At 34.9% G+C, this 27,117-nt stretch overlaps 1 protein-coding gene across 9 annotated transcripts in view; it reads right to left on the reverse strand.

Annotated features, from left to right (window-relative positions):
• The window catches only part of Tbc1d5 (TBC1 domain family member 5), a 615,865-nt gene that overhangs the window by 123,587 nt on the left and 465,161 nt on the right, over positions 1–27,117 (reverse strand). For all 9 annotated transcript variants that reach the window (XM_063257823.1, XM_063257829.1, XM_063257828.1 and 6 more), the window contains 2 exons: positions 23,672–23,814; positions 13,014–13,120 (listed from right to left, as the gene is read on the reverse strand). In XM_063257823.1, the coding sequence (XP_063113893.1) occupies positions 13,014–13,120; positions 23,672–23,814 (250 nt within the window). The remainder of the gene's footprint in view (positions 1–13,013; positions 13,121–23,671; positions 23,815–27,117) is intronic.

Consider the following 27,117-nt stretch of genomic DNA (forward strand, 5'->3'; position numbering starts at 1 on the left):
CTGTGAAGCTTTTCTGTTATGACAACATATCTTTGGTAACTAAATTACTAAGAGAAAGGTTTACTCTAGTTCACAGTTAAAAGTTCATGTCAGGGCTGGGGATTTAGCCTGGCAAGTGCAAGTGCAAGGTCGTAAATTCAATCCCTGGTACAAAAAAACCAAACCAAAACAACAACAACAACAACAAAAAAAAAAAAAAAAAAAAAAACAAAAAGAACTAAAAGTTCATGTCAGTTGGCCTACTAGTTTGGGTGTGTGGTGGTGTATCAGGGAAGGAACATGTAGTAAAGCAAAACCACTCTCTTCATAGCACCAAACAAAAAATCAAAACGAAAATAACTGGGACCCACAATTCTCTTTGAGTACAAGCCCTCAGTAACCCAAAGACCTCCCTACCAAAGTCCCACCTCTTAAGTTTCTACCATTGTGCAGCAGTGTTACACTGAGAACAAAGCCTCTAACACATGGACCTTGGGGTATATTCAACATTCACAACAAAAGATTATGCAAAAAACAGAACAAAATTAAATGATTATGGTAAAAGTTTACTACTTCCATGTACTGACTTTTCTTCCTATAAAATCAATATATTTAATGTTTTAAATTAGCAATAATATATAATTATGGGAACATAAAATATTTGTGAGGCAACAACTACTTGTAATAAAAGAAATTATGCTTTTTTTACCGTTTTGTCAGCTTTATCTTTTTTTGTCATAGTTTTTGATTTGTAACTTTAGACATATGAACAAGTTACTTCAAACACAAAAAATAAATGATTAGTGAGGTTGCCCAGCACTGAGAGCTAGAAAAGGCTTTAGACACTATAGGTAGTTAATTAAGACCGTATTAGCCATATATTAACTTTTAAAAAGGTAATGGCTTTAAAAAGTTAATGGCGAGTATGACTATATTAACTTTTATTTTAAGGTGGCAAAGACTAAATTATTTTTATGAGGCCAAAGAAGCAAGTCAGTGATAAAGCATAGAAGCCATTTCAGTCCCTGACCTCACATGAGTCATTTTAGTATGATGCATTTTATTACTTCTAACATTGGGCTTTATAGTAAATTTATGAACATACTGTTTCAGATAAACAGTTTAAAAGTTTTAGTTATCTATTTCTCCCTCAACTTCTACATATTCCTTACTTGTGACATAGTAAATAAAAGGCAGAAGATTGGTTTTCAAATTTTGATTTGTTCACTGTTAATCAGAACAGAATTAACCCATGGATCTTAAAAATTTTTTTAAGGTAGTTATCTGAAGAAACAGGCAGTTTCTCAGTAAGAAAATCACCTCCAAACATACAGAGCAATTATTTCCACTAAGTTTCATAGATCTTTTCAGTTGCCCAGAATAAAAATCAAAAAAACTTTCTGAGACTGACTAAAGAGGTCATGGTCAGTTTTGGCAAATATTGTTACCATTGCCAACTATTTACAGGCATTAATAAACATCAATAGAAAGATGGGTGCGATGATATGTATCTGTGGTCTCAGCTACTCAGAGACTGAAGCAGGAGGATCACTTGAGCTCACAAATTCAAGGCTAGCCTAAGCAACATAGTGAGAAAAAAACCCACAAGTCCCTGCAAAACAAAACAGAATAAAAAAACCCCACCAACCCCCAACTCCATATTGGAATGAAATTCTTTTTACCTTGATTTTTCACTGATACACAAATCATTTATTTATGTTAAATGATAATACAAGTTAGAAAATTATACCAATTAATATCAGACAAAATACTATAAAAATTCCCTACACATATCATGGACTTTTTTGAAATTATTGTCTGCAAATATATGAAGATTGGTGGGGGGGAGTGGTAGCTATCCTTTATATTCCTGAGGAGTCACTCTGGACAGAGAACTGCCAAGCCGGCTTGGCCATTGGTTCAGCAATCCCCAAATGCTATGCTTTTTCTGTTCCCTCAAGCTAGAATTACATCATCTATGGAAATTCTTTAAAGTCCAAGTGGAATGTCTCCTCCCCTAAGAAGCCCCTATGACTATATCTTCACTTGGCCCACTTCTATTCTTCTACTTACCATTTTAATGATGCCACTCTATTCAAATCTTCTATAACGTCAAATGATTTCCTGCTTATTTACTTACTGTAATAAGTGCCACATCTTATTTATTTATTTTTTGGTTCACAATTATATCAGCATCATCTAAACAGTGGCTGGTATATAGATTATATACAATAACAACAGCTTAACTTAATGTACTAAGAAACTATGAAAGTAATTCAAAATTATTTGAGGCACCTAAAGAACCTTTTAATATGTTTAGAGAAATGCATTATAATGTTACAAAATATTTGAAAACAAATAGTAAATACAGGATTAATAAAGATTTAAAATAATTCCTTGAAGAATGTTTTATCACTACCGTTTATTCAGAAATAAAACAAGTTTCTAAAAATGCTAATCTATGTTGATAAGTTTGTATTTCTGATTGGTTGTGAAAACATTCCTGATTAGTCATTAATACCTAAATATGAACAATAGTAAACACTCAATTGGTGGTAACCTAGTGATAATAAAGAATGACATATTAGTCATACAGCTCAGAAACAAAGAAAAAACATTTTCTTATGTCACTAATGAAATAAACATAACAATGATTCTTCAGGAATCATTAATTTAAAACAAATGCTCTGCAAATACAGGAGTAGCATAAGCAATCTATCTCTAACGTGGAAGTCATGACAAAACTGGGATTAGAAACATGCTAGAAAATCTGAAATGAAGTTCTCACAAAAACATCATGAAAAGTAAGTGGATATACTATATCCTCCTCAAATGGTAACAAATAGTTTTTAGGTTCTTTATGGCTCAAAAGATAAGATTATAGTGGAAATTACTGGAAAAGAAACTTTTCTAACATTGTCACCTGGCCAGTGGTAGGTTTCAATCTATTCACTACTTGATATGTGACATTTACCAAAGTTACTAGACAATGACAAAAATGTTGTAGATATAATGAATTTTATTTTTAAATTAAATGAGTAAAATTTTAATTACCTGCATAAAATCTAAAACTTGATGTTTGAATTTTTTATTATTAAAAATTTAAACAAAAGCCAGGTCAAAATTGGTCAAAGATAGGAAAAAATGTATATTATATATTGTTTTTATGGACAAAAATGACTATGAAATCATCCTATTTCCAGCAATTCACTACCATAAACAGCAGCAGTCATTGCTAAAAGAATGGCTTGAAAACTTACCCAAAATGTTTTTTCCAAATTTTCTAGTCTAAAAGTAAACAGTAGCTGTCAAATTTTTACTACACAATCTAAAATAGTAATCCATATACTGTATTTCATTTGTGATAAGGTTAATACTTCAACACAATATAAATCAGAGAACACCAAAAGATGAAAATTTCTTTGTGTATGTCTCTGTATTAGAATTGCATTTGCTAGAGGGGAAAAACAGATTTTCAAGATTCACAGTTAACTTAAAACAATAGTTTTAAACCTTTATTCCTAGCCCTTACTGCCTTCAGGAAGAGAGAACATCTGGTTACTTAAGGAATGCAATATGTTCACATTTTCTATGACTTTTGTTTCTAATTGGGTTTTAGTTTTATTTTTTTTTTGAATTTCAATAACTAGCTAGAACAATGTTTTTTAATCACTTCATATATTTCAGATTGTCCTCCTTCTATCCCTCCAAGTTCAGTGGATTGCTTTTGGGAATCTGCTCAGTAGTTCTAATATGATAAAGGCAAGTAGGAGTTTGATATGAAGAACTCAGTACAGAATCTGTATTTATGGTGTGCAGGTTACATAGTTTTACAAAAGGATACTTCATATGTAGTCATGTTATAATGCATACAAAAATTTTGAGGAGTTCTAGCCATATATCTAACTTTCCCTATCATTCCCATCCATTCATCCATTCAATCATCCATCCCACAGACATATAAGGCAATTTAATTGATTATAAATACAAGTAAGTGTCTATTAAAATAGAAGACTTTATATGAGAAATATATTAGCAGGAGACCACTATTTTTAAACTAACAAAGCTATTGTAGCTATTATGTGGAAAGGACACCTAAGTTCTGGCTGCATTTGCTGGTTCTGCCAGTGACAATCTGCACAACCTTCAGTAAATCTCTAAGCTCAACAAGATTCTCAATTAGTTCATCAATGAAAGGAGGAGATTGGATTAAACTGTCTAGGCCAGTGGTGGTGAAGTTATGGGACATGTACTGAAGCTAGATGGTCATTGTCACTGAAAGCTATAAACGATTCTCAACTGTTCTGAAACACTGATAGCCCAAATGAAGAACATTAACTAGATTCTTTGCTATGCCTTTTTTTATTTCATAGCATTTGAAGGCAGTATTTGTCAGATAATTCTGACAAAAGGAAATCAAAGAACTAGATCTTTTTTAAGTTCAAGTTATAGGGCTAATTCATGATCTTGATGAAAATGGTAGCTTTAAAAAATACACCATTGGCTACAGCTTTTGTGGAATGTGGGAATAGGTTCTAGAAATATGCTCAATGAATGAGGTCCACTTAGATTAAAGTCAGTATGATTTAGTGAGAAAAGGCACGGTATTTAAAACCAGATTCAATTCTACCAGTATTTGCTTAATACCAAGCACAAGCAGAACACAATGTTAAGTATTAAAAAATAACCAGGATCCAGTCCTAAGGAGAAATAACTGACAAAATGCAAACAGATAAAAATCACGGTGCTAGGTGGACTCGAAGTGGAAGAAATGCTCTAACTGCACCTTGAAATGGTTTTATGGAAAAGGCAGATTAATACCAGGTATCTGAGGAGGAAAACAGTAGACACAAAGGTCAGGAAGCCACTTTATTTAGGTTTAAAACTTGTTTTTTGACCTTGAAGAAATCACATAATCTTAACCTCTCTCTACTGAAAAAGAATGAGGAAGATAATGCCCTGAAAGACCAAATTAAGTCAAAATGCTTGCCAAACTATGAATAAGTATGATATTATTATTAATACTATGCAGCGCTATTATTTCAGTCTGTTCAAGTGAGAATTCTTTCCATAGTAAAGACTACCTCTGCTGTATGACCAAAAGGGTTTCATGTTTTAAACTTTACTTGTAAATTTGTGTTTTCAATAGAATAATCTCTACTGCAATATAGGGCTGATGGTAAGACAGAGCACATCTGAAAGAAGGCATTGAACTTATTAAGACTTAGAGTTTCTTGTTTACTTCTCCTGTATTGATTCTGTCAATAGCACTCAACCGTACTATCACACAAAGCTAGGATACGGAAAAGAGTAGCTTCATGCCTCAAGTCTCATCTTTCTACAAGTTCGCTTCCTTGACATTTGTGTATTCAGTACTTACTATTTTTTGCTTGAATCAGGAATGACTCATATTTTTAAGTGTTTCACTGTTGTTATTAAGTAGGATACATTTAAAGTATTCTGATGTCTGGATTTTTAGAAGACATGAGTTGAAGGACTAGGATAGATTATCTTTTTTTCTCCTTCAACATAAAAAATCTTCTTTTGACTACAACAGACACTAATGAAACCTTTGAATACTTGTGGATTTCTGTAATACACGTAGATCTGTTGTTTTTTTCAACAGTTCTTTGTAGTAGTGAATTGGATCTTGTTACTTTATTAGAAGTCGTCCTTCAGGAAGATGGTGGAGTGGTAAACAGCAACAAATCAGCCTCTGTGAGATTTAGAGTCCAGATGCTAGAATATAGCAACATGGGAAAAAGAATAAAGACAGAAATGGGTTCCCAGAACCCAGAAAGGAGCTGAAGTTAAAGTTGGAACTCATAGGGAGAGTAAAGAAAGAGACATCAATGCAGAAGACAGAAGTAGTAAGTGGTGCTCTTTCCCTGAATCCAAGCCCACAGTTTGAGACAGACAGCTCCAGAGGCTTCCAGAAATAAGTGCACCAGTGGAATGGAGCAGTGGGCATTGTGGTCTGCAATGGCTGGTGAGGGATTCTGGTTCAGATATCTCCATGAGAGAGTAACTGATCAGTTGCCATTTTAAAAAGGGGCCAGCTGAACCTGGGACTCAAGGCAGCTGTAGGTTGGCTCTACTCAGCAGCTCCCAGTATCAGGGTGAAGCATAATCATGGGAGACATCCCAAATCAGGAAGCTGAGTTCAAGCCCACAGAGGCACCCAGGGAATTGTGCACTAAATAGAGTGGGTCCCAGCCTCATAGACAGAAACCAACATCAACACAAGCTTTGGTGGACTTCAAAGTACAGGCTTGCTGGAATTATAACCATCCCACCAAAATCCTGCTGCATACGTTATGAGTCAATCAACATGGATCTGTACTGTGTCTGCCCACTTGATCTGCCAACGACAGCACAGATATACCCTGAAGTGGAAGTATTTTTCTTCTTCTTTTTTTGTTCCCATTGGTTGGTTATTCTTGTTTTTATTAGTGAAACTAATAAAATTATTTCTAGTTTTTGCTGCTATTGTTTTGCTCTATTCTTACTGCTTTCTTCTTTCCTTTTCTCTTTCTTTTTCACCTGTTACCCTAAAGCTTGCATTATGTTTCTTTGTCCTTCAGACTTGCATTTAATCTCTTTCTCATCTTCTACATCTATTTTTTCTCTTACCTCTTTAAATTTGAGGGTAAAACTGCTTTACTGAGGGGATATTTATTATATAAAATTTTATGATTTGCTTTAGATTTTATTTGATAACGAGTTTTGTTCATATGGTTAAAGGTGGCAAAATATTTTCCACAGCTTGTCTTTTTCTAGGCAGTGCCTTATGCTGCTGTCATTATGGACTGTACTTCTTCAGCCAAGGTGACACAGTTATTCCAATCAGTTGTTCTTCCTTGCATGCCAAGACAGAGCATCTGACAGTCATAAAAAAATACTGTAGGCCAGTGACAAACAGTCATACGCTAGGCCAAATAGGCAGCAACTAGGATGTGAGGGCAATTTGCCTACAACATTTGTCACCCCATTGATTGCCAAAATTGATTCAACTGATCTGGCAGGTTAGTTGGGTGTTCCCTTCCTCCCTCAGTGTTCCATGTGCTTCTCTCCAGAACCTGTGTGCTCAGTTGAAGAGGACGACCACCACTGATAGAAGAGAACCATTCCTTGTTCAAGGGTATATGAGTGGCTGAACTCCCCTGCTAAAACCTTCAAACAAGCTTACAAAGTCCAAATAGGCAGCAACATCTAATCCATAGTAAATTGAACATGTAAGATCTTTCAATAGACTACAAACTCAAAAGGCAGTTACACCTGGAAGACATCTCTAATGGATAGTCCTTTCCTAAGGAGTTCTCGATAAGGAGCAATAAAGCTATATTAACATAAACAATTTATAAGCATCAATTCAGACACTAACTTAAAAAAGAAAAAAAGAAAGAAAGAAAATGAGAAGATAGGGATGCAAGATGCAACTTCAAACTTCCAGCTTGACTAGGGAAAACCTGGGGCAGTGAGGTGAAATGACTTGAAAGCCACCCACTTGAACTCTCTGAAATGGAAAAAGTGAAACTAACAATGCAGATGACTGAGGCTCTGGAGAAAAAAAATCAAGTCAGAAGTAATTTCTCAGATAACTAAATAGATGATAACCATAATGCTTATCAACATGGTTAGTGTATCTAGAGTTGATACAGTTAAAAAAATAGTGGAATTTAGGAAAATCATAGAAACCATGAATCTCCAATATAGAAAAGAAATAGAATCCATGAAACAAATTAAAAATTCTATTGAAAGGATACACAGCAGAATGAACCAATGTGAGAACAAAAAATCAGATTTAAAAGACAGGTTGGCAGTTAGCGATCATGAAAATAAAAATTTTCTTTTTTGTTTTTTTTGAGACAAGGTTTTGCTATGCAGTTCAGGTTGGTCTTGAACTCACTTTGTACCCCAAGCTGGCCTTAAATTTAAAGCAATCCTCCTGCCTCAGTCTCTCAATGGTGGAATTACAAGCATGGGCAACTACATGGCCTGAAAAGAAAGATTTCTTAAAAATAGAAGGACCACAGAAAAATCAATCCAATAGCTGCAGTCTGATGCAAAGAATAATGTAAGGTTGATTGGAGTCAATGAAAAAGCATGAGATTGTACAAATGACATAAAGAATCTGCTCACGGAAGTAATGGTACACAATTTCACAAACATGGAGAAAGAATTTGATACACAGATAAATGAGACATATAGAATTCCAATTAGCCATGATTAAAAAAATCTGCAAGAAGGTATATAATAGTCAGGATTCCAGAAATTCAACATAAGAACAGAAAGCTATTAGAGAAAAGCAAAAATCTCCTGTATAGAAAAGCCTATCAGAATCACAGCAGACATTTCAATACAAATCCTTAAGTCAAGGAGAGTTGGAATGAAGTATATCCAACCCAGACTAATATACCCTACAAAACTATCTTTCGAATTGATGGAAAAATAAAGATACTTCCATGATAAAAAATACCTCAATAAATTTATGATTACCAAACCAGCACTCCAAAATATGCAGAAGGATATTAAAAAAAAAGAGATAATGACTACAATTTCATGAACCAAAACAGAAGGAAGCCATCAGGAAAGGCAAGAAATTAAGGGGGGAAAAAGGGAACAGAGATGAAAACAAAATGATGAGGATAAGTCAGTATGTACCAGTTTTAAGATCAGTGGTCTTAATTCAGAGAGAAGACACAGATTGGCAGACTAGCTCAAGAAACATGATGCCTCCCAACAAAGAAATAAGATCCAAGAAGATGCTGCATAAAAGAAACATGTTTAACTCAAAAAGAAATTCATAGATTGAAAGTCAAAGGATGGAAAGTAATACTTCACATGACAGGAACCTGGAAAAAAACAGAGGTAGCTATTCTACTGGGAGACAAAGTAAATTTTAAGCCATTCTGATCAAGAAAGACAAAGACCACTACAAATCTTTACTGGAAGAAAGATAGCTTCTTTAATAAGTGGTGCTGCAAAAACAGGTTTTCCACCTTGCTATGGTTGATACATTGTGTAAACTTCAGATGTTTCATAAATTTAACCCAGGGACTCAGCTGAGAGCCAGGATCCTTAGTTTGTAAACACCCTCATCCCGTGCAAGAAGAGTGCACAGAGATTTTGTGAGTGCTACACCAGTCCTGGAGAAAGGGATGGCCTGTGTATAATATAAGGGAGAAGAGGCTTGTTCCCCACATTTGCTCTGGCTGCTTCCTTGAAGTGTTGCCCCAGTGCCATGCCACCCTGCCTTGGAGCCAGCTGATTTTGGACTGAAACCTCCAGAAACAGTGAGCTAAATAAACTTTTCCTTCTTTCATTTTGGTGTTTTGTTGGGTGTTTTGTCCCAGCAAGAAGAGAAAAGTAACCAAGGCACATGTGCTGAAGATTAAACCTATACAGTATCCCTCACCATGCACTAAACTAAAATCAAAATGTAACACTAAATCTGTTCGAAGACAGAATAGGCAGAACTGTTGAATACATTGTTTTAGGAGAGTTTATAAACAAAAACCTGACTGCTCACAAAATATTAGAAAGAATAAGAAACTAGGATTTCATTTTATGAAACAGCTTTTGCACAGCCAAAGAAATTGACAGCAGAGTGAAGAGACAACCTACAAGGTGGGAAAAAATATTTTGCCAGCTATTCCTCAGACAAAGGGCTAATACCTATAATATAAAAAAACCTCAAAAAATACACTCCCCAAATTCAAAGATCCAGTCCAAAAATGGACATCTAAAATGAATATATACTTCTCAGATGAAGATGTAAAAATGGCAAATAAATACACGAAAACATGTTCAACATCATTGGTCATTCAAGAGATGCAAATTAAAACAACACTGAGATCCCATCTCACTCCAGAAAGTATGGCTAGTATCAAGAAATCAATAACAAACACTAGCAGGTTGTGGGGAAAAAAGGAACACTTCTGTACTCTTGGTAGGAGTATAGGCTAGTACAAACATCATGGAAGTCAGTGTGAAGATTCCTCAAAAAAATAAAACAGGATAATAAAAAATTAACAATGGTTAATATATTGTATATTGTTGTCTTCAAAGTGTTGCTCAGATTACAAGATATAGGCATGCAAAATTAATCAATGTAAGCACTAGCCGATCTTACCATTGTTTTATTTTTGTTTACAATTCTCTCTTTAAAATAAAAAAAAATAAAACTAGAGGTTATATTTGACCAAGCAATTCCCCTTCTTGGCATTTTCACAAAATAATTAAAAGTATCATATCAGAGTGATACCATACACAACCATGTTTATAGCAGCACAATTCATAATAGCTAACTCTTAGAAATTGCTCAAATGCCCATCAATAGATGAATGGATAAGAAATGTGGTTCTTTTACACAGTGGAATTACTCCAGCATAAAGGATAAACTTGAGACATTTCTAGGTAAATGGATCACCTTGAGATCATACCTCAAAGTGAAACAAATTGAAGAGATATGTTTAAATATCACATTGTTTTCTGATGTTTTAAATATCACATTGTTTCTCTCATGTGACAAACAAAAAGGGTAAATAAGGACCAAAATGTATAATAGACACTTTGAAAGTCAAAAAAAAAAAAATGTTCAAATTGGAAGTAGAATAAGGGAGGGGGGAAGGGAAAGGTAAAGAGAGAAAAAGAGAACATGTAGCCCAGGCTGGCCTCACCCTCACAGCAATCCTGCCTTAGTCTCCCAAATGCTGTGATTACAGGAGTGTGCTACCATGTCTGATAAAGTGTTTTTAAATAAGGAGGGGAAGTTGGATTGAAGAGATGGGAAGGAATGAGGAAAAAAGAATCACATACACATATAAATAAAATGATATATTTATATCTCAGGATATATTTTATTGGTACATTTTAGACATACACAATGATCACAGTCATCATAGGGAATTGATCATTACGTATATCTAAAAGGCACCAATAAAATAAACTAAAAGAAAAAAAGCTAGTCTTTACAAAGAATGTTCTGGTTGGGTGTATGAGACAATTTCATTCAATTTCCAAATGTTACAAAAAAGGAGATCAGGGCTCAGCAAACAAAATTTTTCCAAAATAATGAAGATGGCAATTCACAATTCTACCTCTACTGATTCCCTGGGGAACACTACATTGCCATGAATCTATGTTAAAACTTATGATAAGAGACCTTAGTTATTGCTTGGAATTTATGAAATGATGTCAATGGGTCAGCCATTACACACACATAAGTATAACTAAGGCTGGACAGTTTTAACTTTTCCTATTGATATAATCACTTCATGAACTTGTGGTCATGAGCCTTGTGAACACAACTTGTTAATCTTGCCCTGTTTCCTATCCCCAAATTACCAGCTTAAGGTCTCATTTGGACCATTAGCTTGAGCATGTTTTTACATGGTAAGACACTGAATGAAAGGATGGGGAATTATACTTTTTAGATAATAATACTACCATTTTTTTCTCATAAGCCTTAAAAAATATATGTTCAATGCTAATAGAATTTGGCTCACTATATTCTTGTATCAAGGATACTATTGATAAAAAGTACTCTATGAAAATCACAGTATCATGAAAGTGCAATTAGATTTTGTCAATAAATACTGATGGACTTAGTACAAAGAACTGTGAAACTAAATGAGTGATTTATAGGAAGATCAACATATTTAGCTAGGGAAAAATTAACAAGACCAATATGTTTTGTAACATATTACTTCTTCCTCCATTAAATAAAAAAAATCACACAAATAAGGAATTCATGTTGCTCTTTTGGCATTTGTTTCCTACTCTCTATAGAATTCCTAATACTGAGCTGACAGCCTTGAGTCTATAGATTGAAACTCATACTTCACTGACCAGCAACACAATCTTATTCCTTTTATAAACAGGAATCTTATTTTATTGGTAAAAGATACTCCCACAATATACACATACATATGAACACAGGAATATAAACACGGAACTCTAGATTTTCAGTAATATTCCTTTTACTCCAGAAAAAAAAATGCTTCCTTATACATTAGAGAAAATTATAATTCTGATGCTGAATGAAATTATTTTGTATTACAGAAAGGATTCAGAAGTTTGCATTTCTCTAGAAAAAATATATATGCATTGGGAGAATTCTTTAACTCAGTCGAAGAATAAATAAAGAATGTATCAAGGAAGAAGTCACCAACTTAGGAAACAACAGAAATCCTTCAGAATCAAAATTTGTATTAAACTTGGAGACTGAAGTTGATTAGAGAGAGCTTTGGCAATAGAACCCACAGACAGACTGACTGACTCACAGACAATCTGAAATCTGCCAACATGAATGTTGGGAGATTGCCAAAGAGCCAAAGGCTGGGATTACCATCCAGTGCCTGGCACTGAGATATTCATATTTGAAGCTTTTTCTCTCTTATACTTCATCCAATATTTTTGTTTGGCTCAAAAGTAGTAAGGATTCACAGATTTTTTTAGATCATTAAGTGTTCGTATTTTTAAGAAATATAACCTTAGTTGTAAAAGAGCACATTTTTTCTTATGTATAAAGAAAATTTTAATGAAGTTTGTTACATTCAAGTAGAAAAAAAATCAGTTACAAATTTTAAATCTTTATTTTATTAGGTTACTCAATTTGAAAAATAAATACATATAATATAAAATAATTCAATATTTCATTCTATCATAAACTCCCACAGACTTGATCCTTTGTATGGATGTACTTTTTTGATCTTCATAAGGCCTCTGAGGCCATATTTGAATAAAAGTCATTCCCAGTGAGATGTACAATGATAATAAAGTTTGGCTATGAGAATAGCTGCTTAACTCTTTCTTTGATAATGAAGAAGACAGAAGGGCAAAACAATCTTTTGAGGAACAAGAGTTATGTTACAGTTTCTCATGGCAAAGTTCACTTTATTTCCTTCTTCGTTGGCCAATGAGGTTTCTGATTTTGGATTTACAATAGACAAAGTCTGTCATTAGGCAAATTTTACATCAGGAATTCTTACTCAATTTAATATTGTGTATGTTTTATTGAAAAAGCTTACCTTTGGGTCTCTAAGGAACAGAGCCTTAAGAATCAGTGAGTGTATATCCCCGATGACTGGGTAATGCATCAGAAGGCCAAGACAGGTCTGGTAGTTACTAGAGATCACTAAACGAGAGGGGAAAATTATTCAGATACGGTACTACTTAAGACATTTTTTATTACTGAAAATACAAAAATAACTTTTAGTCAAAGAAAATAAAATGAAACTGCTTTGATAAAATAAAGAGATGGGATCCTTACCAAATGCTGCATAGTTAACTACAATCTAATACACTAGTAATTATGCTCAGGGGATGCTGGAAGGAAGCGCTTCAGATAAAATAATGTGTGCACTTGTTTGTGATAGAAATAAAATGTCAGAAACAAGCATAATTACTGCTATTTATATGGCTATGTTCAAATAATCTTCAGTTTTTCTGCTTCAAAATTATTTTAAAAGTTCTTATGGGAACTTATGGGAAAGGACCAGTTAATTCTCATAAAATAATATTTACCTTGATTATCCTTAATGATCTATATGTTATCTTACATATTAATAATGAAAAGTTAAAACATAATTTCTTCCAATTATCTGTCTTCCTAAAGATAATAAAGAATTTAGAGAGGATATCTATAAACAATGTCTTGGAGAAAAAGTCCAAATATATCTTAGTGAAAAAGTCAAAATCTTTATAGATAGGTCTGTGTTCCATAGACTTGTGTCACTTAATATTTTTCAGGTCAACCTAATATGAATAAAATAATTAAGCATATCTTTTTTAGGCAGGTCTATATAAACTACATAATTTTTGGCAATCTATGTGCCATGCTGTCACAGTTGGGCTCATTACTGCTACCTGTTTTGTGAGCCATCCTCACAGGGTCATAACTTTCAGTTACAAACTTCTTGTAATAATAACTGAATCTTTTTCATTACTTGAAAAAGGTTCCATGGGGGAAAGCTGATTGAAAAAAACTATGCAAATAAAAATATAAAGAATTATTGTAATCAAAAGTACCTTTGACTCTTACATATTTCCCTCCCTGTTCCCCTGTGCAATATAGAGAAGAGAGACAGGACTGGGAAAAATGAGTAATTATAATCTATGTAAAGAACTACTTTATCATCTTCATTTTTGTTGCTGATCTGATAGCTTCTAATTTCATACATCTGCTTTCATTTGTAAAGTACTTGCTTATCCTATCCTTTCTGTATCTGTTCAGATACTTATTTGTTCATTTTTTTCCATATTCACACTCAGTGACCTGTTGTCCTTTTTTCTCTATATATATTCAAAAACTAGGATAGAATGGCATAGTGTTTTCATGTATAGTTTTCTTTGAGAGCAAATGAGGAATAAAACTTAATTCTTCATATTATTTCAAATATATTTATTTTACAAAATGCTATAGTGATAATATATATTAATACCTCGACAAGGAAGAATTCTCATATGTTTCTCAAGACATCACAAGAGGGCCGGGGATACAGCTCAGCGGCACAGTGCCTGCCTTGGCAAGTGCGAGATCATGAGTTTGATTTCCAATACAAAAAAAAAGGAGGCACATTAGAGTTTCGTGGATGGGGTTTGGACTCAGCACTGTAAGAAATGGGTTGAATCCCAGGGCCCCATTTGAGCCTGTCATAAAGTTATCTAAAATGATGTAAGTGATGTGACTGATGTATAGCAGCTGTTTAAAACCCTGTGGGCAACCTCTGTGAGCTTAAGCTTTCTGTTTTGGAAAACAACTTTCTGATTGAAAATAAAAATTGCCTGTTTCATTCAGTCCAATAATTATTTCTGAGAACCTGTACATGACAAGCTCTAAGATAAGATGTAGAGATGAATGAAACAAAATCCTTGCTCTGAAGAAAAAATACAGAAAATTAGAGATAATATATTAAGCTAATATTCCTACTATTTCCACTACAATGGCAATGAATTACTTAAGACTTAAAGCCAGGTCCTACTCTAAGAAGTTTATCTATATTATTTCACTTAATTTTTATGACAATCTTATTACAAAGGTATAATTGTTACTCATATTTCATGTGACAGTTCATACTTGGCAAGATAAATTCATTTGCTCAAAGCATATACAGTGATTTCTGCTGGAGTAGGATTTGAAATTCAGAAATCTAGCTTAAGGGTACATAATCTATAAATATAAAGTTTTTTTTTGAAAGGACAATGTTTTACAAATCAAGAGATATAATGGATGTGAATGTCAGCAGTAGAGTTGCTTTGAATTATTATTATTTTGTGGTAGTTTAAAATAGCTTAGAAGGTTAATATAACCTAGTATATAGAACAACTATATATAGACAGAAAGTTATTTGGAGAAATCCGAGCAATATTACTATGTTATTAAATGTGTGAGTTTAGGCAAGCTGATTACTTCTTCTGCCATTTAATCTTTCCATTCATAAAACAGATACTGTGGAAACTGTTAGTACTAAAATGGAGTCATGTCACACTGTAAAAAAGTGCAGCTGAAGGGGCCCAAAGAAGAATTCTCTTGAATGTTTGCCTGTAACAGGAACTTCCATAGAGACCTTTCCCAAGAAGAACTTTTCAGTTAAGTCACTAGCCAGTACAACCAAAGAACAAGCACCACTGTCTTTGTTAAGTTCTGTAGCCAAGATCTTTGTTTCAAAAACAGCCTATGTGAACTTGTTTTCTTTGCTTTAAAAGCTTCCCTTTGTTACACTTTTTTCTGTAGGCCTATGATCTGCCACAGCATGCATATCCCAGATTGTAATCCTAGTTATTTTTGAATGAACTCTTTTTATTTTTCAGTGCTTTGATGTTTTTGTTAGGTTTAAACAATGTTTACTCTACCCTACCATCTCTGTAGATGATGGCACAGATGCTAAGTGATACTACTGCTTATTTTGATTAACTTTTAGTTGACAAGTATTCGTGTTTCTTAAGAGGCCTGCATCTACCCTGAAGTAGTCTGAGGGTGTTGGTTTATATAGTTTCCTCAGTAAAAACAATTTTTTTTAAAAAAAGTAAAATCAGTATAGATAAACAGAGAATGTGATTGGAGAAAGTTTATTTTTTGTTTTGACAGATTGTATACTACATTCACAGTACTGGTTACTCTTTTTATCTTAATGACACCCATTCTTTCTAAAGTGAGATGAAACTCAATGTTGTTTTAATCTGTATTTCTTGCATGACCAATGACACTGAACATATTTTCATATATTTATTTGTCAAAGTGTGGATCTCAGTTGCCCATTTTTGGATTGTGTCTTTGAATTTTGGGGGCCTTAATTTTTTCAATTAGAGAAAGTTTAAAGCAATGTGAGTTAAAATAAAAATAGCTATCACTTATTAAGCACCTATAGCAGTGATGGCAAACATTTTGGAGACAAGTGCCCGAGCTGCAACCCCAAAATCACTTATTGATCTCAAAGTGCCAACTGCAATTAAACTCAAATACTGAGGCTTTTGTTTAAACAACTCATACATTAACATTTTTTGTCCTAAAAGTAAAACGTGTGCCACAGATTCACCACCACTGACCTATAGTATGTCTTGCAACTTGCTATATATTTTGTAAACATCCCATGAATCCTCCTAAAATCCTCCAAGAAAATCCATTCTTATGACCTTCCTAATACAGATGAAGAGATCCTAAAGCAGAGTGGGTAAACAATATGGCAAAGCCATAGGGCTTCTAATGGGTAGAGAAAGGGCTGAACCCAAGATTTGTGTAAGTGAAAGCACTGCTGTTCCCCATTGAATTTTAGACATTCTTTCATTCCTAGTATAACATCACAGAGTATCTGCATACATAAGTCAAGGTAAGTACACTGAAGATGGCTTCTACACACCGAGTGGTTATAAACCACAGAGAAGACTTAACCATATACTACAAAAAGTTCTCGGCACTTAAGACTTGGAATAGCAAGTATTTATGAATAGCCATAAATTCTTATAGCTAGCTACAAATTGGTATACAGAACAAATAATATCTTAAATATTAAATAAAAATAATGAACTAAGAGCAACCCGTTTGGGACCCCTTCTGTATCTCAGGAGCGATTCTTATTCTCCAATAAATTTTCCTACGCTTAGAAAAAATAAAAATAAAAAAGCTAAAGAACTAAAACAAGGAAACTTGCCTGGCAGGTATGAGGTCCTGAGTGTGATCTTGGTTAAAAAAAAAAAAAAAGAAAGAAAGAAAGAAAGAAAGAAAGAAAGAAAGAAAGAAAAGGAAGGAAGGAAGGAAGGAAGAAGAAGAAGAAAAAGAAAAAGAAGAAGAAGAAGAGGAGGAGGAAGAAGAAGACAACGACAAAGAAGAAGAAGAAGAAAGAAGAAAGAAGACAGTAAAGCAAACCCTAAGCTTTCTCATAATTTACTGCTCTTCACTGAAAATAATGCCAATATGCAATTGCCTTGCAAGGTATCTCATATACAAAAGACATTCAATAAATATTACATGCTCTGAAAAGAAACTGTTAAGGGCCTTCAACACTCAGGAAAAAGTGTATAATTAGTACCAGTGATGTCTTCAACTATTTAAAGGCCCTTATAATTTTGATTTTCGTAATACAAAATGATAATATACAAAATAAAAATTCAAATAGGCCAGAAAATAAAGACACTAGAGAATAAATTACACATTTACAAAACCAAAATAACTTTCATTTTAATCAGTCTTAGAGAAAGCCAAATGTACAACATAGTTGTATCTTCCACAAAAACTGATTTTTAGTGTAGTGTTAGAGATCCCTGTAAGAGCCTATCATTCTTGGGTTTTCCTCCGTGGCTGCCTTCATCACAACTGCTTGAGTATCAAATCGCAAAAACAACTTCCTTGAGACCCAAGACCTATATATACTCATATGTAACACTTAGAATCTTGGATAAGTCCTTAATTGTTTGCATTTTGTTCAGAATGACACAGGACTTTAAAAATTCATTTTTAGGAAAGATGACAATTTTAAATTCAAAATGATGCATTTTTTTTTCAAAATAGGTTTCAAAAATGGTAATTCTTACAGCTTTTCAAGCTTAATACAACATATAAAGACTATTTTAATCAAAGATCCAAGGGCTAGGGATTTAGCTCAGCAGCTCAAGTAAAACAAAAACAAAAACAAAAACAATTCCTTTTTTTGAGCTAAGGTCTTGTTATGTAATTCAGGCTAGCTTTGACTTCACTGTGTAACCCAGGCTGCCCCTGAACTTGTGGTAATCCTTTTTCAGGCTTCCAAGTTTCAGGGTTACAGATGTGCACCACCATGCCCTGCTTGAAGATATATTTTTAAATAAGCAGTGTTGCCAATTACAAGGCAATAAATAACCAAGCATCCATGTGGAGAACTTCCAGTGGTTAGGATGTAAGTATAGGAGAAAGAATACTGTATTAGAAATGCCAAAACCATAGCATGTAACTCCAAGGATGCCACTGGGAGCAGTTTTGAAATTGAAAGCAAAGAAGCACAAAGGCTTCAGTTTTCTCTACTTTCTCTATCACTATCTACTGAAGGGATTAAATGAGATAATTTAATATAAAGTATTTTAATGCAAGTTATCAACACTAAGATAGTAACTTCAGGCATATTCTCAGAACTAGAGCCTATCATTAAGATTAACTTAGTTTGATTGGCTGGGTAGATAACTGGGGATTAGTAAAGCACACTTCTGGGTATGTCTGAATGGGTTGTGAAGGTATGATTTTGAGTACCATATCTGGTTTCTGGCCCCTTTGCCTTCACTACTCCTCCTGTGCTTTGCTCCCTGCAGCCATAAAGTAAGCAGTTTGCTTGAACCTTTCACTATGATGTATTTGCTTTGGAGCCAGTTGGCCATGGACTGTACCCTCTGAAACGATGAGCCAAAATTAAACCTCTCCTAAATTGTGGGTATCAAGTATCATGTTCCAGTGACAGGAAATCTGGTCAATATAGACCCCTACATCCTACTACTTTCTTATGTGGAAAATGTCATGGAAGTGAAGCCTGGAAATATTTGGTGGACATAAACACTGTTAAAGAAGAAAATGGTAAGCTTGATTCATTTTTAGTTCAAATTTGCCTCATTTTTAGTTCAAATGATAGAAATTAGATACACTTTGTTTCATTGTGGGCAGTGCATTTTGTGTGCATTTTTGTGAGATACTGAGTGCATGGCCTTGCACATGTGTGGCAAAAGTTTTGCATGAGTTACATCCTTGGTTCTTTTTTAGTTTAAATCTTGATAAATTACCCAAGCTGGCCTTAGTGAAATAAGGTTTGTTTGGAATACTGAAGCTAGCAATTGTCAATTTTTCTACAGTTATTCACCATGGCCTAATTAGTACGGGCCTCCTATTAACTCTGTTCTATGTCCTCTTTTCCTCTTGTTGCTCCCATCTGTTTTACCTTTTCTTAGGAACACTGCCTTTCTTTTCTGGCAAAATCTGAACCAGGACTAACTAATGCCCTTATACCCTCCACAGTGTAAAGTTGAGTACCATCCTCATCCCTGATTTTGCTTATAAACTATTGTTTCCTATCTTGAGTTTCCTTTGAAGTTCATGGTATGCATCTAGATATTCATCATGTCTCTTCAACACCATTATCTAGGTACCATGAGTGCTGGCAAATTGTAGGAATTCAATATATATGGTTTGAATGGTTGGTTCTTTCAATAAATGACTGAATAAAGGTTGTTGTTTACTCTTTATAGTTGTTAAAGTTTTTGGTGCTTGTCTGTTACAGCTACAGTTTAATTTTATAAATAAGAGGTATTTGTTAGTCAACAGCATAAGAGTAAGATTTCCTAAAAACAAAACTGGGCTAATTCAAAACCCATCTTGTAGTCTATTTCCTTTTATCTTTCCTGACTGCTAAGCACAGGTGGAAACAACCACAACCTTAGTTAGCAGTTATGCCAGGTTTGCCCTATGCTTGTTGGCCATATTTGCCAAGACTCCCAGTCAGTCTTTCCAAACCCCTGGATCCTAGCCTACCTCATTTACAGCAGATAATTTGGTTCTTTCTCTCTCTTCATAGAATTTCTCCATTTTTGGTATTTTCTCTCTATAATTGACCCACTTCTAAAACAAGCCCAGTGCTCTTCAATGATTGGCACCACTATTTCAAATCCCTACTCCATCACCAGTCTTGCCTCTGAGCCCTTGTTCCCAACTATCTTAACTCAAAACACACTTGCTTAAAGATTTACTACATAATTGCTCTGGCATATACAGTAGGGAAAACGAAACAGACAAGACCTTACCTCTAGCTGGAGAATGAAGGAAGGCATAGACGAAATGAAGACTAGAACAATAAACAAGTAAAACAAAACAAGATAATTCCTCTGTCCATAGACCTTAGGCAGAACAGAATGGAAAAACTAGTACTGTCACTTGAAGGAGAAACTTACAACTGATTTCAGAAATAGATCTCTTCATCAGTTCTCTACTAGTTCCGACATAGTCTTGTCTCATTCTAAAGACAATCATCCAATCTTCTGTCCCTAAATTTGCCATCTCACTACATCTTTATTATTATTCCCTCTTTCTTTCTTTTCCTTTCTTTTTTTCTTTCTTTCTATTTTGGTACTGGGGATGAAACTCATGACTGCGCACTTGCCAGGCAGGTGTTTATGCCACTGAGCTAAATCCCCAGCCGGCTTTCCCCATACTTAAAGATTACAAATATCATCACTTTTTTTGGTTCATCATTCTTTTAGTTGAACAACAAATGCACATATAATAAAGAACAAAGCTTTTATACTTTACTAATTGTTTTTATACTTATACTAATTGTCAAGTTACTCTTCAGTCCACTTTCATCTAAGGTTCTGCTCTACCACTTCATTAAGTTGGATCTGGCAAAGCACTATTCAATGATTGTCCCTTCACAGTATCAAATCTGAGTGGCTTTCTCTTGTCTTATATTACTGTATCTTTTTGCTCAGACCACACAGTTTGAGCTAATATTACAAACACTTGCTTGGCTTTTCCTCTTCCAATGCTTCTGAAATACTGGGGCTAAGGCCTGACTTCCACCATTGCCCACATTCTGCTTCTTTATATATCCACCTTCAGAAGTCTGACTATATACATTTTATGACTCTACTGTGATGCTTTTGGGAGTGAAAGTGGGTAGTATTAATAATTACTACTCTGGGAGAACACATGGAAACTAAAAAGTAAACTAGGTGGTATCACTTCATTCTTAGGAGATCACATTTACTCATGTCACTAACAAATAAATATCTGTTGTTTGTAAAATTAAATCTGTAGCTATGATATTGACATGGAGCTTTATTTTCCAAATCTTCAGGCAATTCTATAGATATATCAAATTTAGCATGACCAAAACTCAATTGTTTATCTAAAACCTGCTAATCTTTACATTTACTACAAAATGACCCAATAATTTAATGGTCCAAACAGAGGATTGTTCAAGACTTCCCATTTTACCTATAATATTAAGCTGATATTAGCTCTGAATATTGCTGTAGCTCACTATTTTTCCATTGGACTACTTTCATAAACTTTTATCTTAACTTCTTACTCCAGTATTTTTTCCTTCAAATTCATTTTCTACACTACTGCTAGAGTGATTTAAAAGTAGTCTTAGTTCTGCTTTCAACCTTTTAATAATTTCCTATTACTTTCAGGTCAAAGACTTTCACCATGATTCCACCTGTTTCACTTCTTTGGTCTCATAACCACCCCCTTCCCTCTCTCCCTTTGTATTCTGCTAATAGTACTAGTAGGTCCTAGTATGCTACACACACACACACACACACAGAGCAGCAGCAGCAGCCCTATAAGGGGCTTCTCACATCCAGGCCTTAGTCTATGCTATTCCTTCTGTATTTTCTTCTAGGATGAAAATCCCTTTATTGGGCTTGCCAATACCATAAAGTTATTTCTACTCACTTACAGCTGACCTTGATGGAGCTAGCTCTCTCCCTGAATTTTTACACTACCTGACCTCTCAACCAAAGCATCAACTACATTCATTTGAAATTATTTACAGCACTATTCTCTGCTAGTTGGTAGACTCCTTTAGGGCAGGAACAACCTTAAATACCTAAGAATAGTCACTCTACGTTAGGAGATATCCACTGTTAAAGGATTTATCCTAAATTGAAATGATAATTTCATTACTTCTGTACTTTTCCCACATTGTATTCATATGTATAAAATCATCAGTGAATAGATTAAAAATGTGTAAGGGATTTAGCTGCCAAAATTTGTCACATTTTATGGAATTAAAAGAATTGATATTAGTATAGAAGATAGGATGATTAGATATATAATGGTGATGTGCCCAAGTTATAAAAACAGAAAATTGTTCATTGTTTAAAAATCAGAGAATCAGAATATATTTCAATAGTTTGACGTGCAAAGTATAGTGAAAAAACTTTTTTTGGAGATAGTATCTTGTTAAGTTGCCTAGGCTGAGCTAGATTGCGATTTTCCAGCATCAGTATCCCAGAGTAATAGAATTACAGATGATAAGCCTCCTTTTGTATTTACTTACTTATAATTTAAAAAACTTTTAAAAAGGGATATTATTATTATTAAATATCCAAAACTCCAGTATCTATCACATCTACGCAAACATCCTTCTCTATTTTCCAGTTGTCTTCTCTCATTATTTTCATGTTCTTACATGATTAGCTTTAGTTCTGAAAAGAAGAAACATTCACTTTGTCTATCAAAATTCAAACTATACGATCTTTGAAGCACAGGGAAAAAAGTCTTACAATTTTTGGATAAAATGTGGTGACCCTGTCATTCATTTATTCCAAGTAATTTTGAGGAAATGTAAAAAGTATTATCTAAAATTTTAAATCTTAGTGTTATCAGAAGTATAACAAGAACATCTAGCACAACTGGTATTCAATGAACAAATAAAGACGCCCATGTAGCACTTTAACAGTCATGATTACGAAGGACTCCAAATAGTCTATTTTTTTTTTTTTTGTAAAGTATTGCTTTTGGAATAGTTTTCTATTGCCTAACTCAATCACAGCACTTGATGCAATCTTTCCTAATTATACTTTGGCTTACAATCTTATTTTGTGAACTGTGATTATCTTTCTGAGAAGGAAAATAATTTCAGGCATTATGAAATTTAAAATATGCTCTGGTATTTTCTTCTAGGTGAGAAATTTTAAAGTAGTAGGTACATATTAACTTTCTGGTTAGGGTGAGCACCCCAAGATAAAACTGAAATGTGAACTGTTAGACTAGCATGAGTGATAAGAGTTTGTTAAAATTTCACTGGGAGTAAGTTATACTCTGTCTGTGTGTCTCTCTATATATTCCTTAATATGTATTAAAAATACGTATTTTTTAATTGGCAAGGTTGATACATAAAAACAGCTCCAATCTCGCAATAAATACCTGTGAATACTCAGTGTATGTCAGAAGGTGGAGCTCTAAACATGTCTGAAATACTGGCTTTTTGCATGTGTTTCACAAATGTGTATAATGAGAATAAAGCAAGAGTAAAAAGTCTTCAGAAAAATGGCTTTAAAGATTATTTCAATTCTTTCGAGATAAAACATTTCACTGAAATAACTAACAAAAATGATTTATTATTTTCTTTTGAAATTTTGATACACAGTAAGTAAAAATTTAGGTATATATGAATCAGACAATAAAATATAAAGTATATCAAATGTAGGCAAAAACATAAAAACTTACAAGCATCTCGGATGTAGAGTAGCATGGCTATGAAGACATAGTCAACCAAACTCAGGCTAAGGCCATCTGCAAACAAGGCATCCCAAACCACTAGCAGATCCTGCAGAGGAAACTCTCTTCCAAACAGCAGCCGTACCCACCGTCTGCAAGAAACAAAACTAAAATTTAGGAAACAATACTTCTGAGAGTAATATGAAGAATAGTAATTTTCTCATGTAATAGAGAAAATTATGATTTATTAATTTAGCAGAGAAAATATGTATTAAAAATGTATTAGTGAATGTACTAGGTTTTGAACAAACAAAATATAGTATAGTGGAATCTAAGTTTTAAGCTTTCAAATTAATTTTATAATTTTATACCAGGTGATAGTCATTAAATTTTTGTTCTGCTTGATAAAATACAATATTATGCTTGAAAAGTATAGATTTTTTTTACTTTTAATTGAAATCACAAATCTTCAAAAGGAAAAGGGAGAATGTAGTTTAGTAGGTACATCATATGTAAGGTTATGATTTAAAAACACAATATTTTCTATGGTGTTTTTCATGATCTACTGATTTTTTTTGTTAATCTAGGCTTTTTCAATGTTTAGATAATTAATATTGCCAAACTTTGAAAACTGAATTCTCATACTTCATTCTTATTTGACATATTCATTTTAAATCAGTACTATAGACACTTATTTTTAGGTCAAGTTTAAACTGTTATTTTAAGTAAAAAAGCAGTGATACTGAATATCTTAGCTTGTATTATGGCTTGTGGTTAGATGCCCCCACTCCAAAGCCTCATGCAGTCATAGGTGGTGTTTTTTCAGAGGTGGCTGGGTCTAGAGTATTTGGTACTGGGATTCATGGTGTAATGCTAGGATCAAGGCTACTAGGATTAAGAGTGTGAGGATGGGTTGCCTGGATAAAATATAAGGGACAGAAAGAGCTACCATGCTTCCCTGCTGCTTTGTTACCTTCTTGCCACAAATTGTTTCTCCTCTGCAATGCCCGTCTGCCATGTCACCCTGCCTTGGAGCCAGCTGATTATGGACTGACAACTCTACAAACGGTAAGCTACATAAACCTTTCTTTCTTAACTGGTGAGTGTTGGGTATTTTGTCTTAGCAACAAGAAAAGTAAGACAGAATTTGGTAAAAAGACAAGTAGGTTAGTTGTTGTGACTGTACCTGACCATGTGATTCAGATGCTAGCTTATGGGAAGAGTTTGGAAAGTTTTGGAGTGTTGGCTGAAAAAACAGAGCTGGAATGCTTTAGGCTGTACTTGTGGGAGATTCTGGTCAGAGCTCAGAAGACCAGAATGACAACAGAAATGATGCTGGTAAAGAACAGGCTTGGAAGGTTTCTGCTAGAAAGAAGGACTGCATTGGCTGTTGGACTTCAGAATACATTTGTTATAGCTTGGCAGAAAGCTTGTCAGCATTTTGATTGTGTCCAGAGACTTTTCCTGAGACTGTGGTTAAGGTTGGAAGACTAATCTGGCAGAAGAAACTTTAAAGCAGTCTAATGTTGAGGCCAAGGCATGGCTACGTATCTATGCTGAGAATCAAGAGCAAAGAGCCCAGCAGAAAAATTTAAAACACTGTGAGTCTGGCCATAAAGGAAGCTGCAGCAAAGCTGGAGACTGCAAAAATAGAGCAAAGGAGATACTGATTTCTGAGAAGGAACAGAAAAATAGAAAAGATGGCCTGATGGTTACTCAAGTAACCAGTCCAGGCTGGGAGAAACAGCCAGACACACCCCATGTGCCTGCAAGCCTCCATGAGTTTCCTACAGGCAGCCAGTGTGGGCCAGGAGGAACAGCCACATAGGTTCCTGCATGTCCGCTGCCATCAGTCGAGTCCTAGTGTATGACATGGGACTGGAGAAGCTTGCCCCATACCCCATGCCTCCCCAGGAACCTGCAGGCCTCCATGGGCTTCCTATAGGCAGCTAGCGTGGGCCAGGAGGAACAGCCAAACACGCTTCTGCATGCCCGCTGCCATCAGCTGAGTCCTGGTATACTGCATGGGACTGGAGAAGCCTGCCCCATACTTCATAGTTCAGAGAATTCAGGTTCCTGGGCCGTTCTCCTACACGGAAAATGGGTAGCCAATGAGGGAAATATATGGGACCCCACAACCAGTTTACCTGATGGAATCTGGGAAACTGTCAAGATGAAGGAGCAAAAGACAGTCTTAGACCTCCAGCCCACACAGAACAAGTCTGGGAGACATAGACCGAGAACAAATTGGATTTTGCAAACCTGAAGTTTCTGAAAGGATAACAACTGAAGCAAAAAATAACTTCATGAGACTGTAAAAGTAATCAGGTCAGAAATAATACCTCAAGTGGAGCATGGTGGCTCATGCCTGTAGTCCCCAGAACTCGGGAGGCTGAGGCACGAGGATTGCTGAGTTTGAGCCAGCCTGGGCTACAAACTAAGTTCAAGGCCCCTGAACTGCATAGTGAAATATTGTCTCAAAAAAAAAAAAAAAAAAAAAACAAAACAAAACAAAACAAAAAAACTCAGGTAAAAGAAGAAATTCCAAACATAATGAAAGAATTACTGAGAATCTCTAAAAAAGATACAGATAAAAAACGAGGCACATAGAAAAATGATGGAAATTTTGAATGAAAAATATAGGAGGGAATTATAATGCATGAAACAGTTTCCATTGAAAGTTGGCAAAACCACTTGAAAGAAACAAAAGATAGACTTTCAAACCTTGAAGACAGAATTCTAGCTAGTTGTTATGAAAGTGAAAGATTTCTTGAAAATAATAAGGAAACAGGAAATAATAATTCAATGGCAGTGATAGGGCCTTATATATGCTAGACAAATACCACAGCCCTCAACCTATCTGGTTCTGGTTCATTTCAACCTTTCTGAATTTATGATGCATTTATGATGCATGTTCCTGGAGGTTCTGAAGGACACTGATGAAGAGATGCATGAGGTGAAGCTATATGGGAAGAGGCCGAGAGCTTTTGTGTCCTCTGTGTATGTGCCACCCTACAGCAACCTCTACATATTCAGCTACCCAGAAGCTCTCTGGAGCCAGCCATTCTGAAGGTTTTATGAAGGTTTCATTACTTAGGACTCTTGGATTAAATCATTAGCCATTGGCTTTTGAAATTCTGCAGTACCGACCCCCTCTCAAACAGGGGAACTGGGTAGCCAGAGGTGAATGTCCGCACCATCCCGAGCCCTGGGAGTTTGGGATCAGTGCTCCCAGCAGTCAAGGAACCTCTCAGCTTCCTGCCACACTGGATGGGCCCCACAGGTCTTGGGCCTGCCTGTACCATCCCCAGTGACCCTCTCTCAATCCGGGAAACTGGGCCGCCAGAGGTGAGTGTCTGTGCACCATCCAGAGCCTTGGGAGTTTAAGATCATTGCTCCCAGTGGTGAAAGAACTGCACAGCTTCCTGCCACACTTGACCAGCTCCGTAGGTTTC

The sequence above is a fragment of the Cavia porcellus genome, unplaced genomic scaffold (assembly GCF_034190915.1).
Source record: "Cavia porcellus strain 051 isolate PalLab524CR breed Dunkin Hartley unplaced genomic scaffold, mCavPor4.1 scaffold_10, whole genome shotgun sequence".
Classification (NCBI taxonomy): Eukaryota; Metazoa; Chordata; class Mammalia; order Rodentia; family Caviidae; genus Cavia; species Cavia porcellus.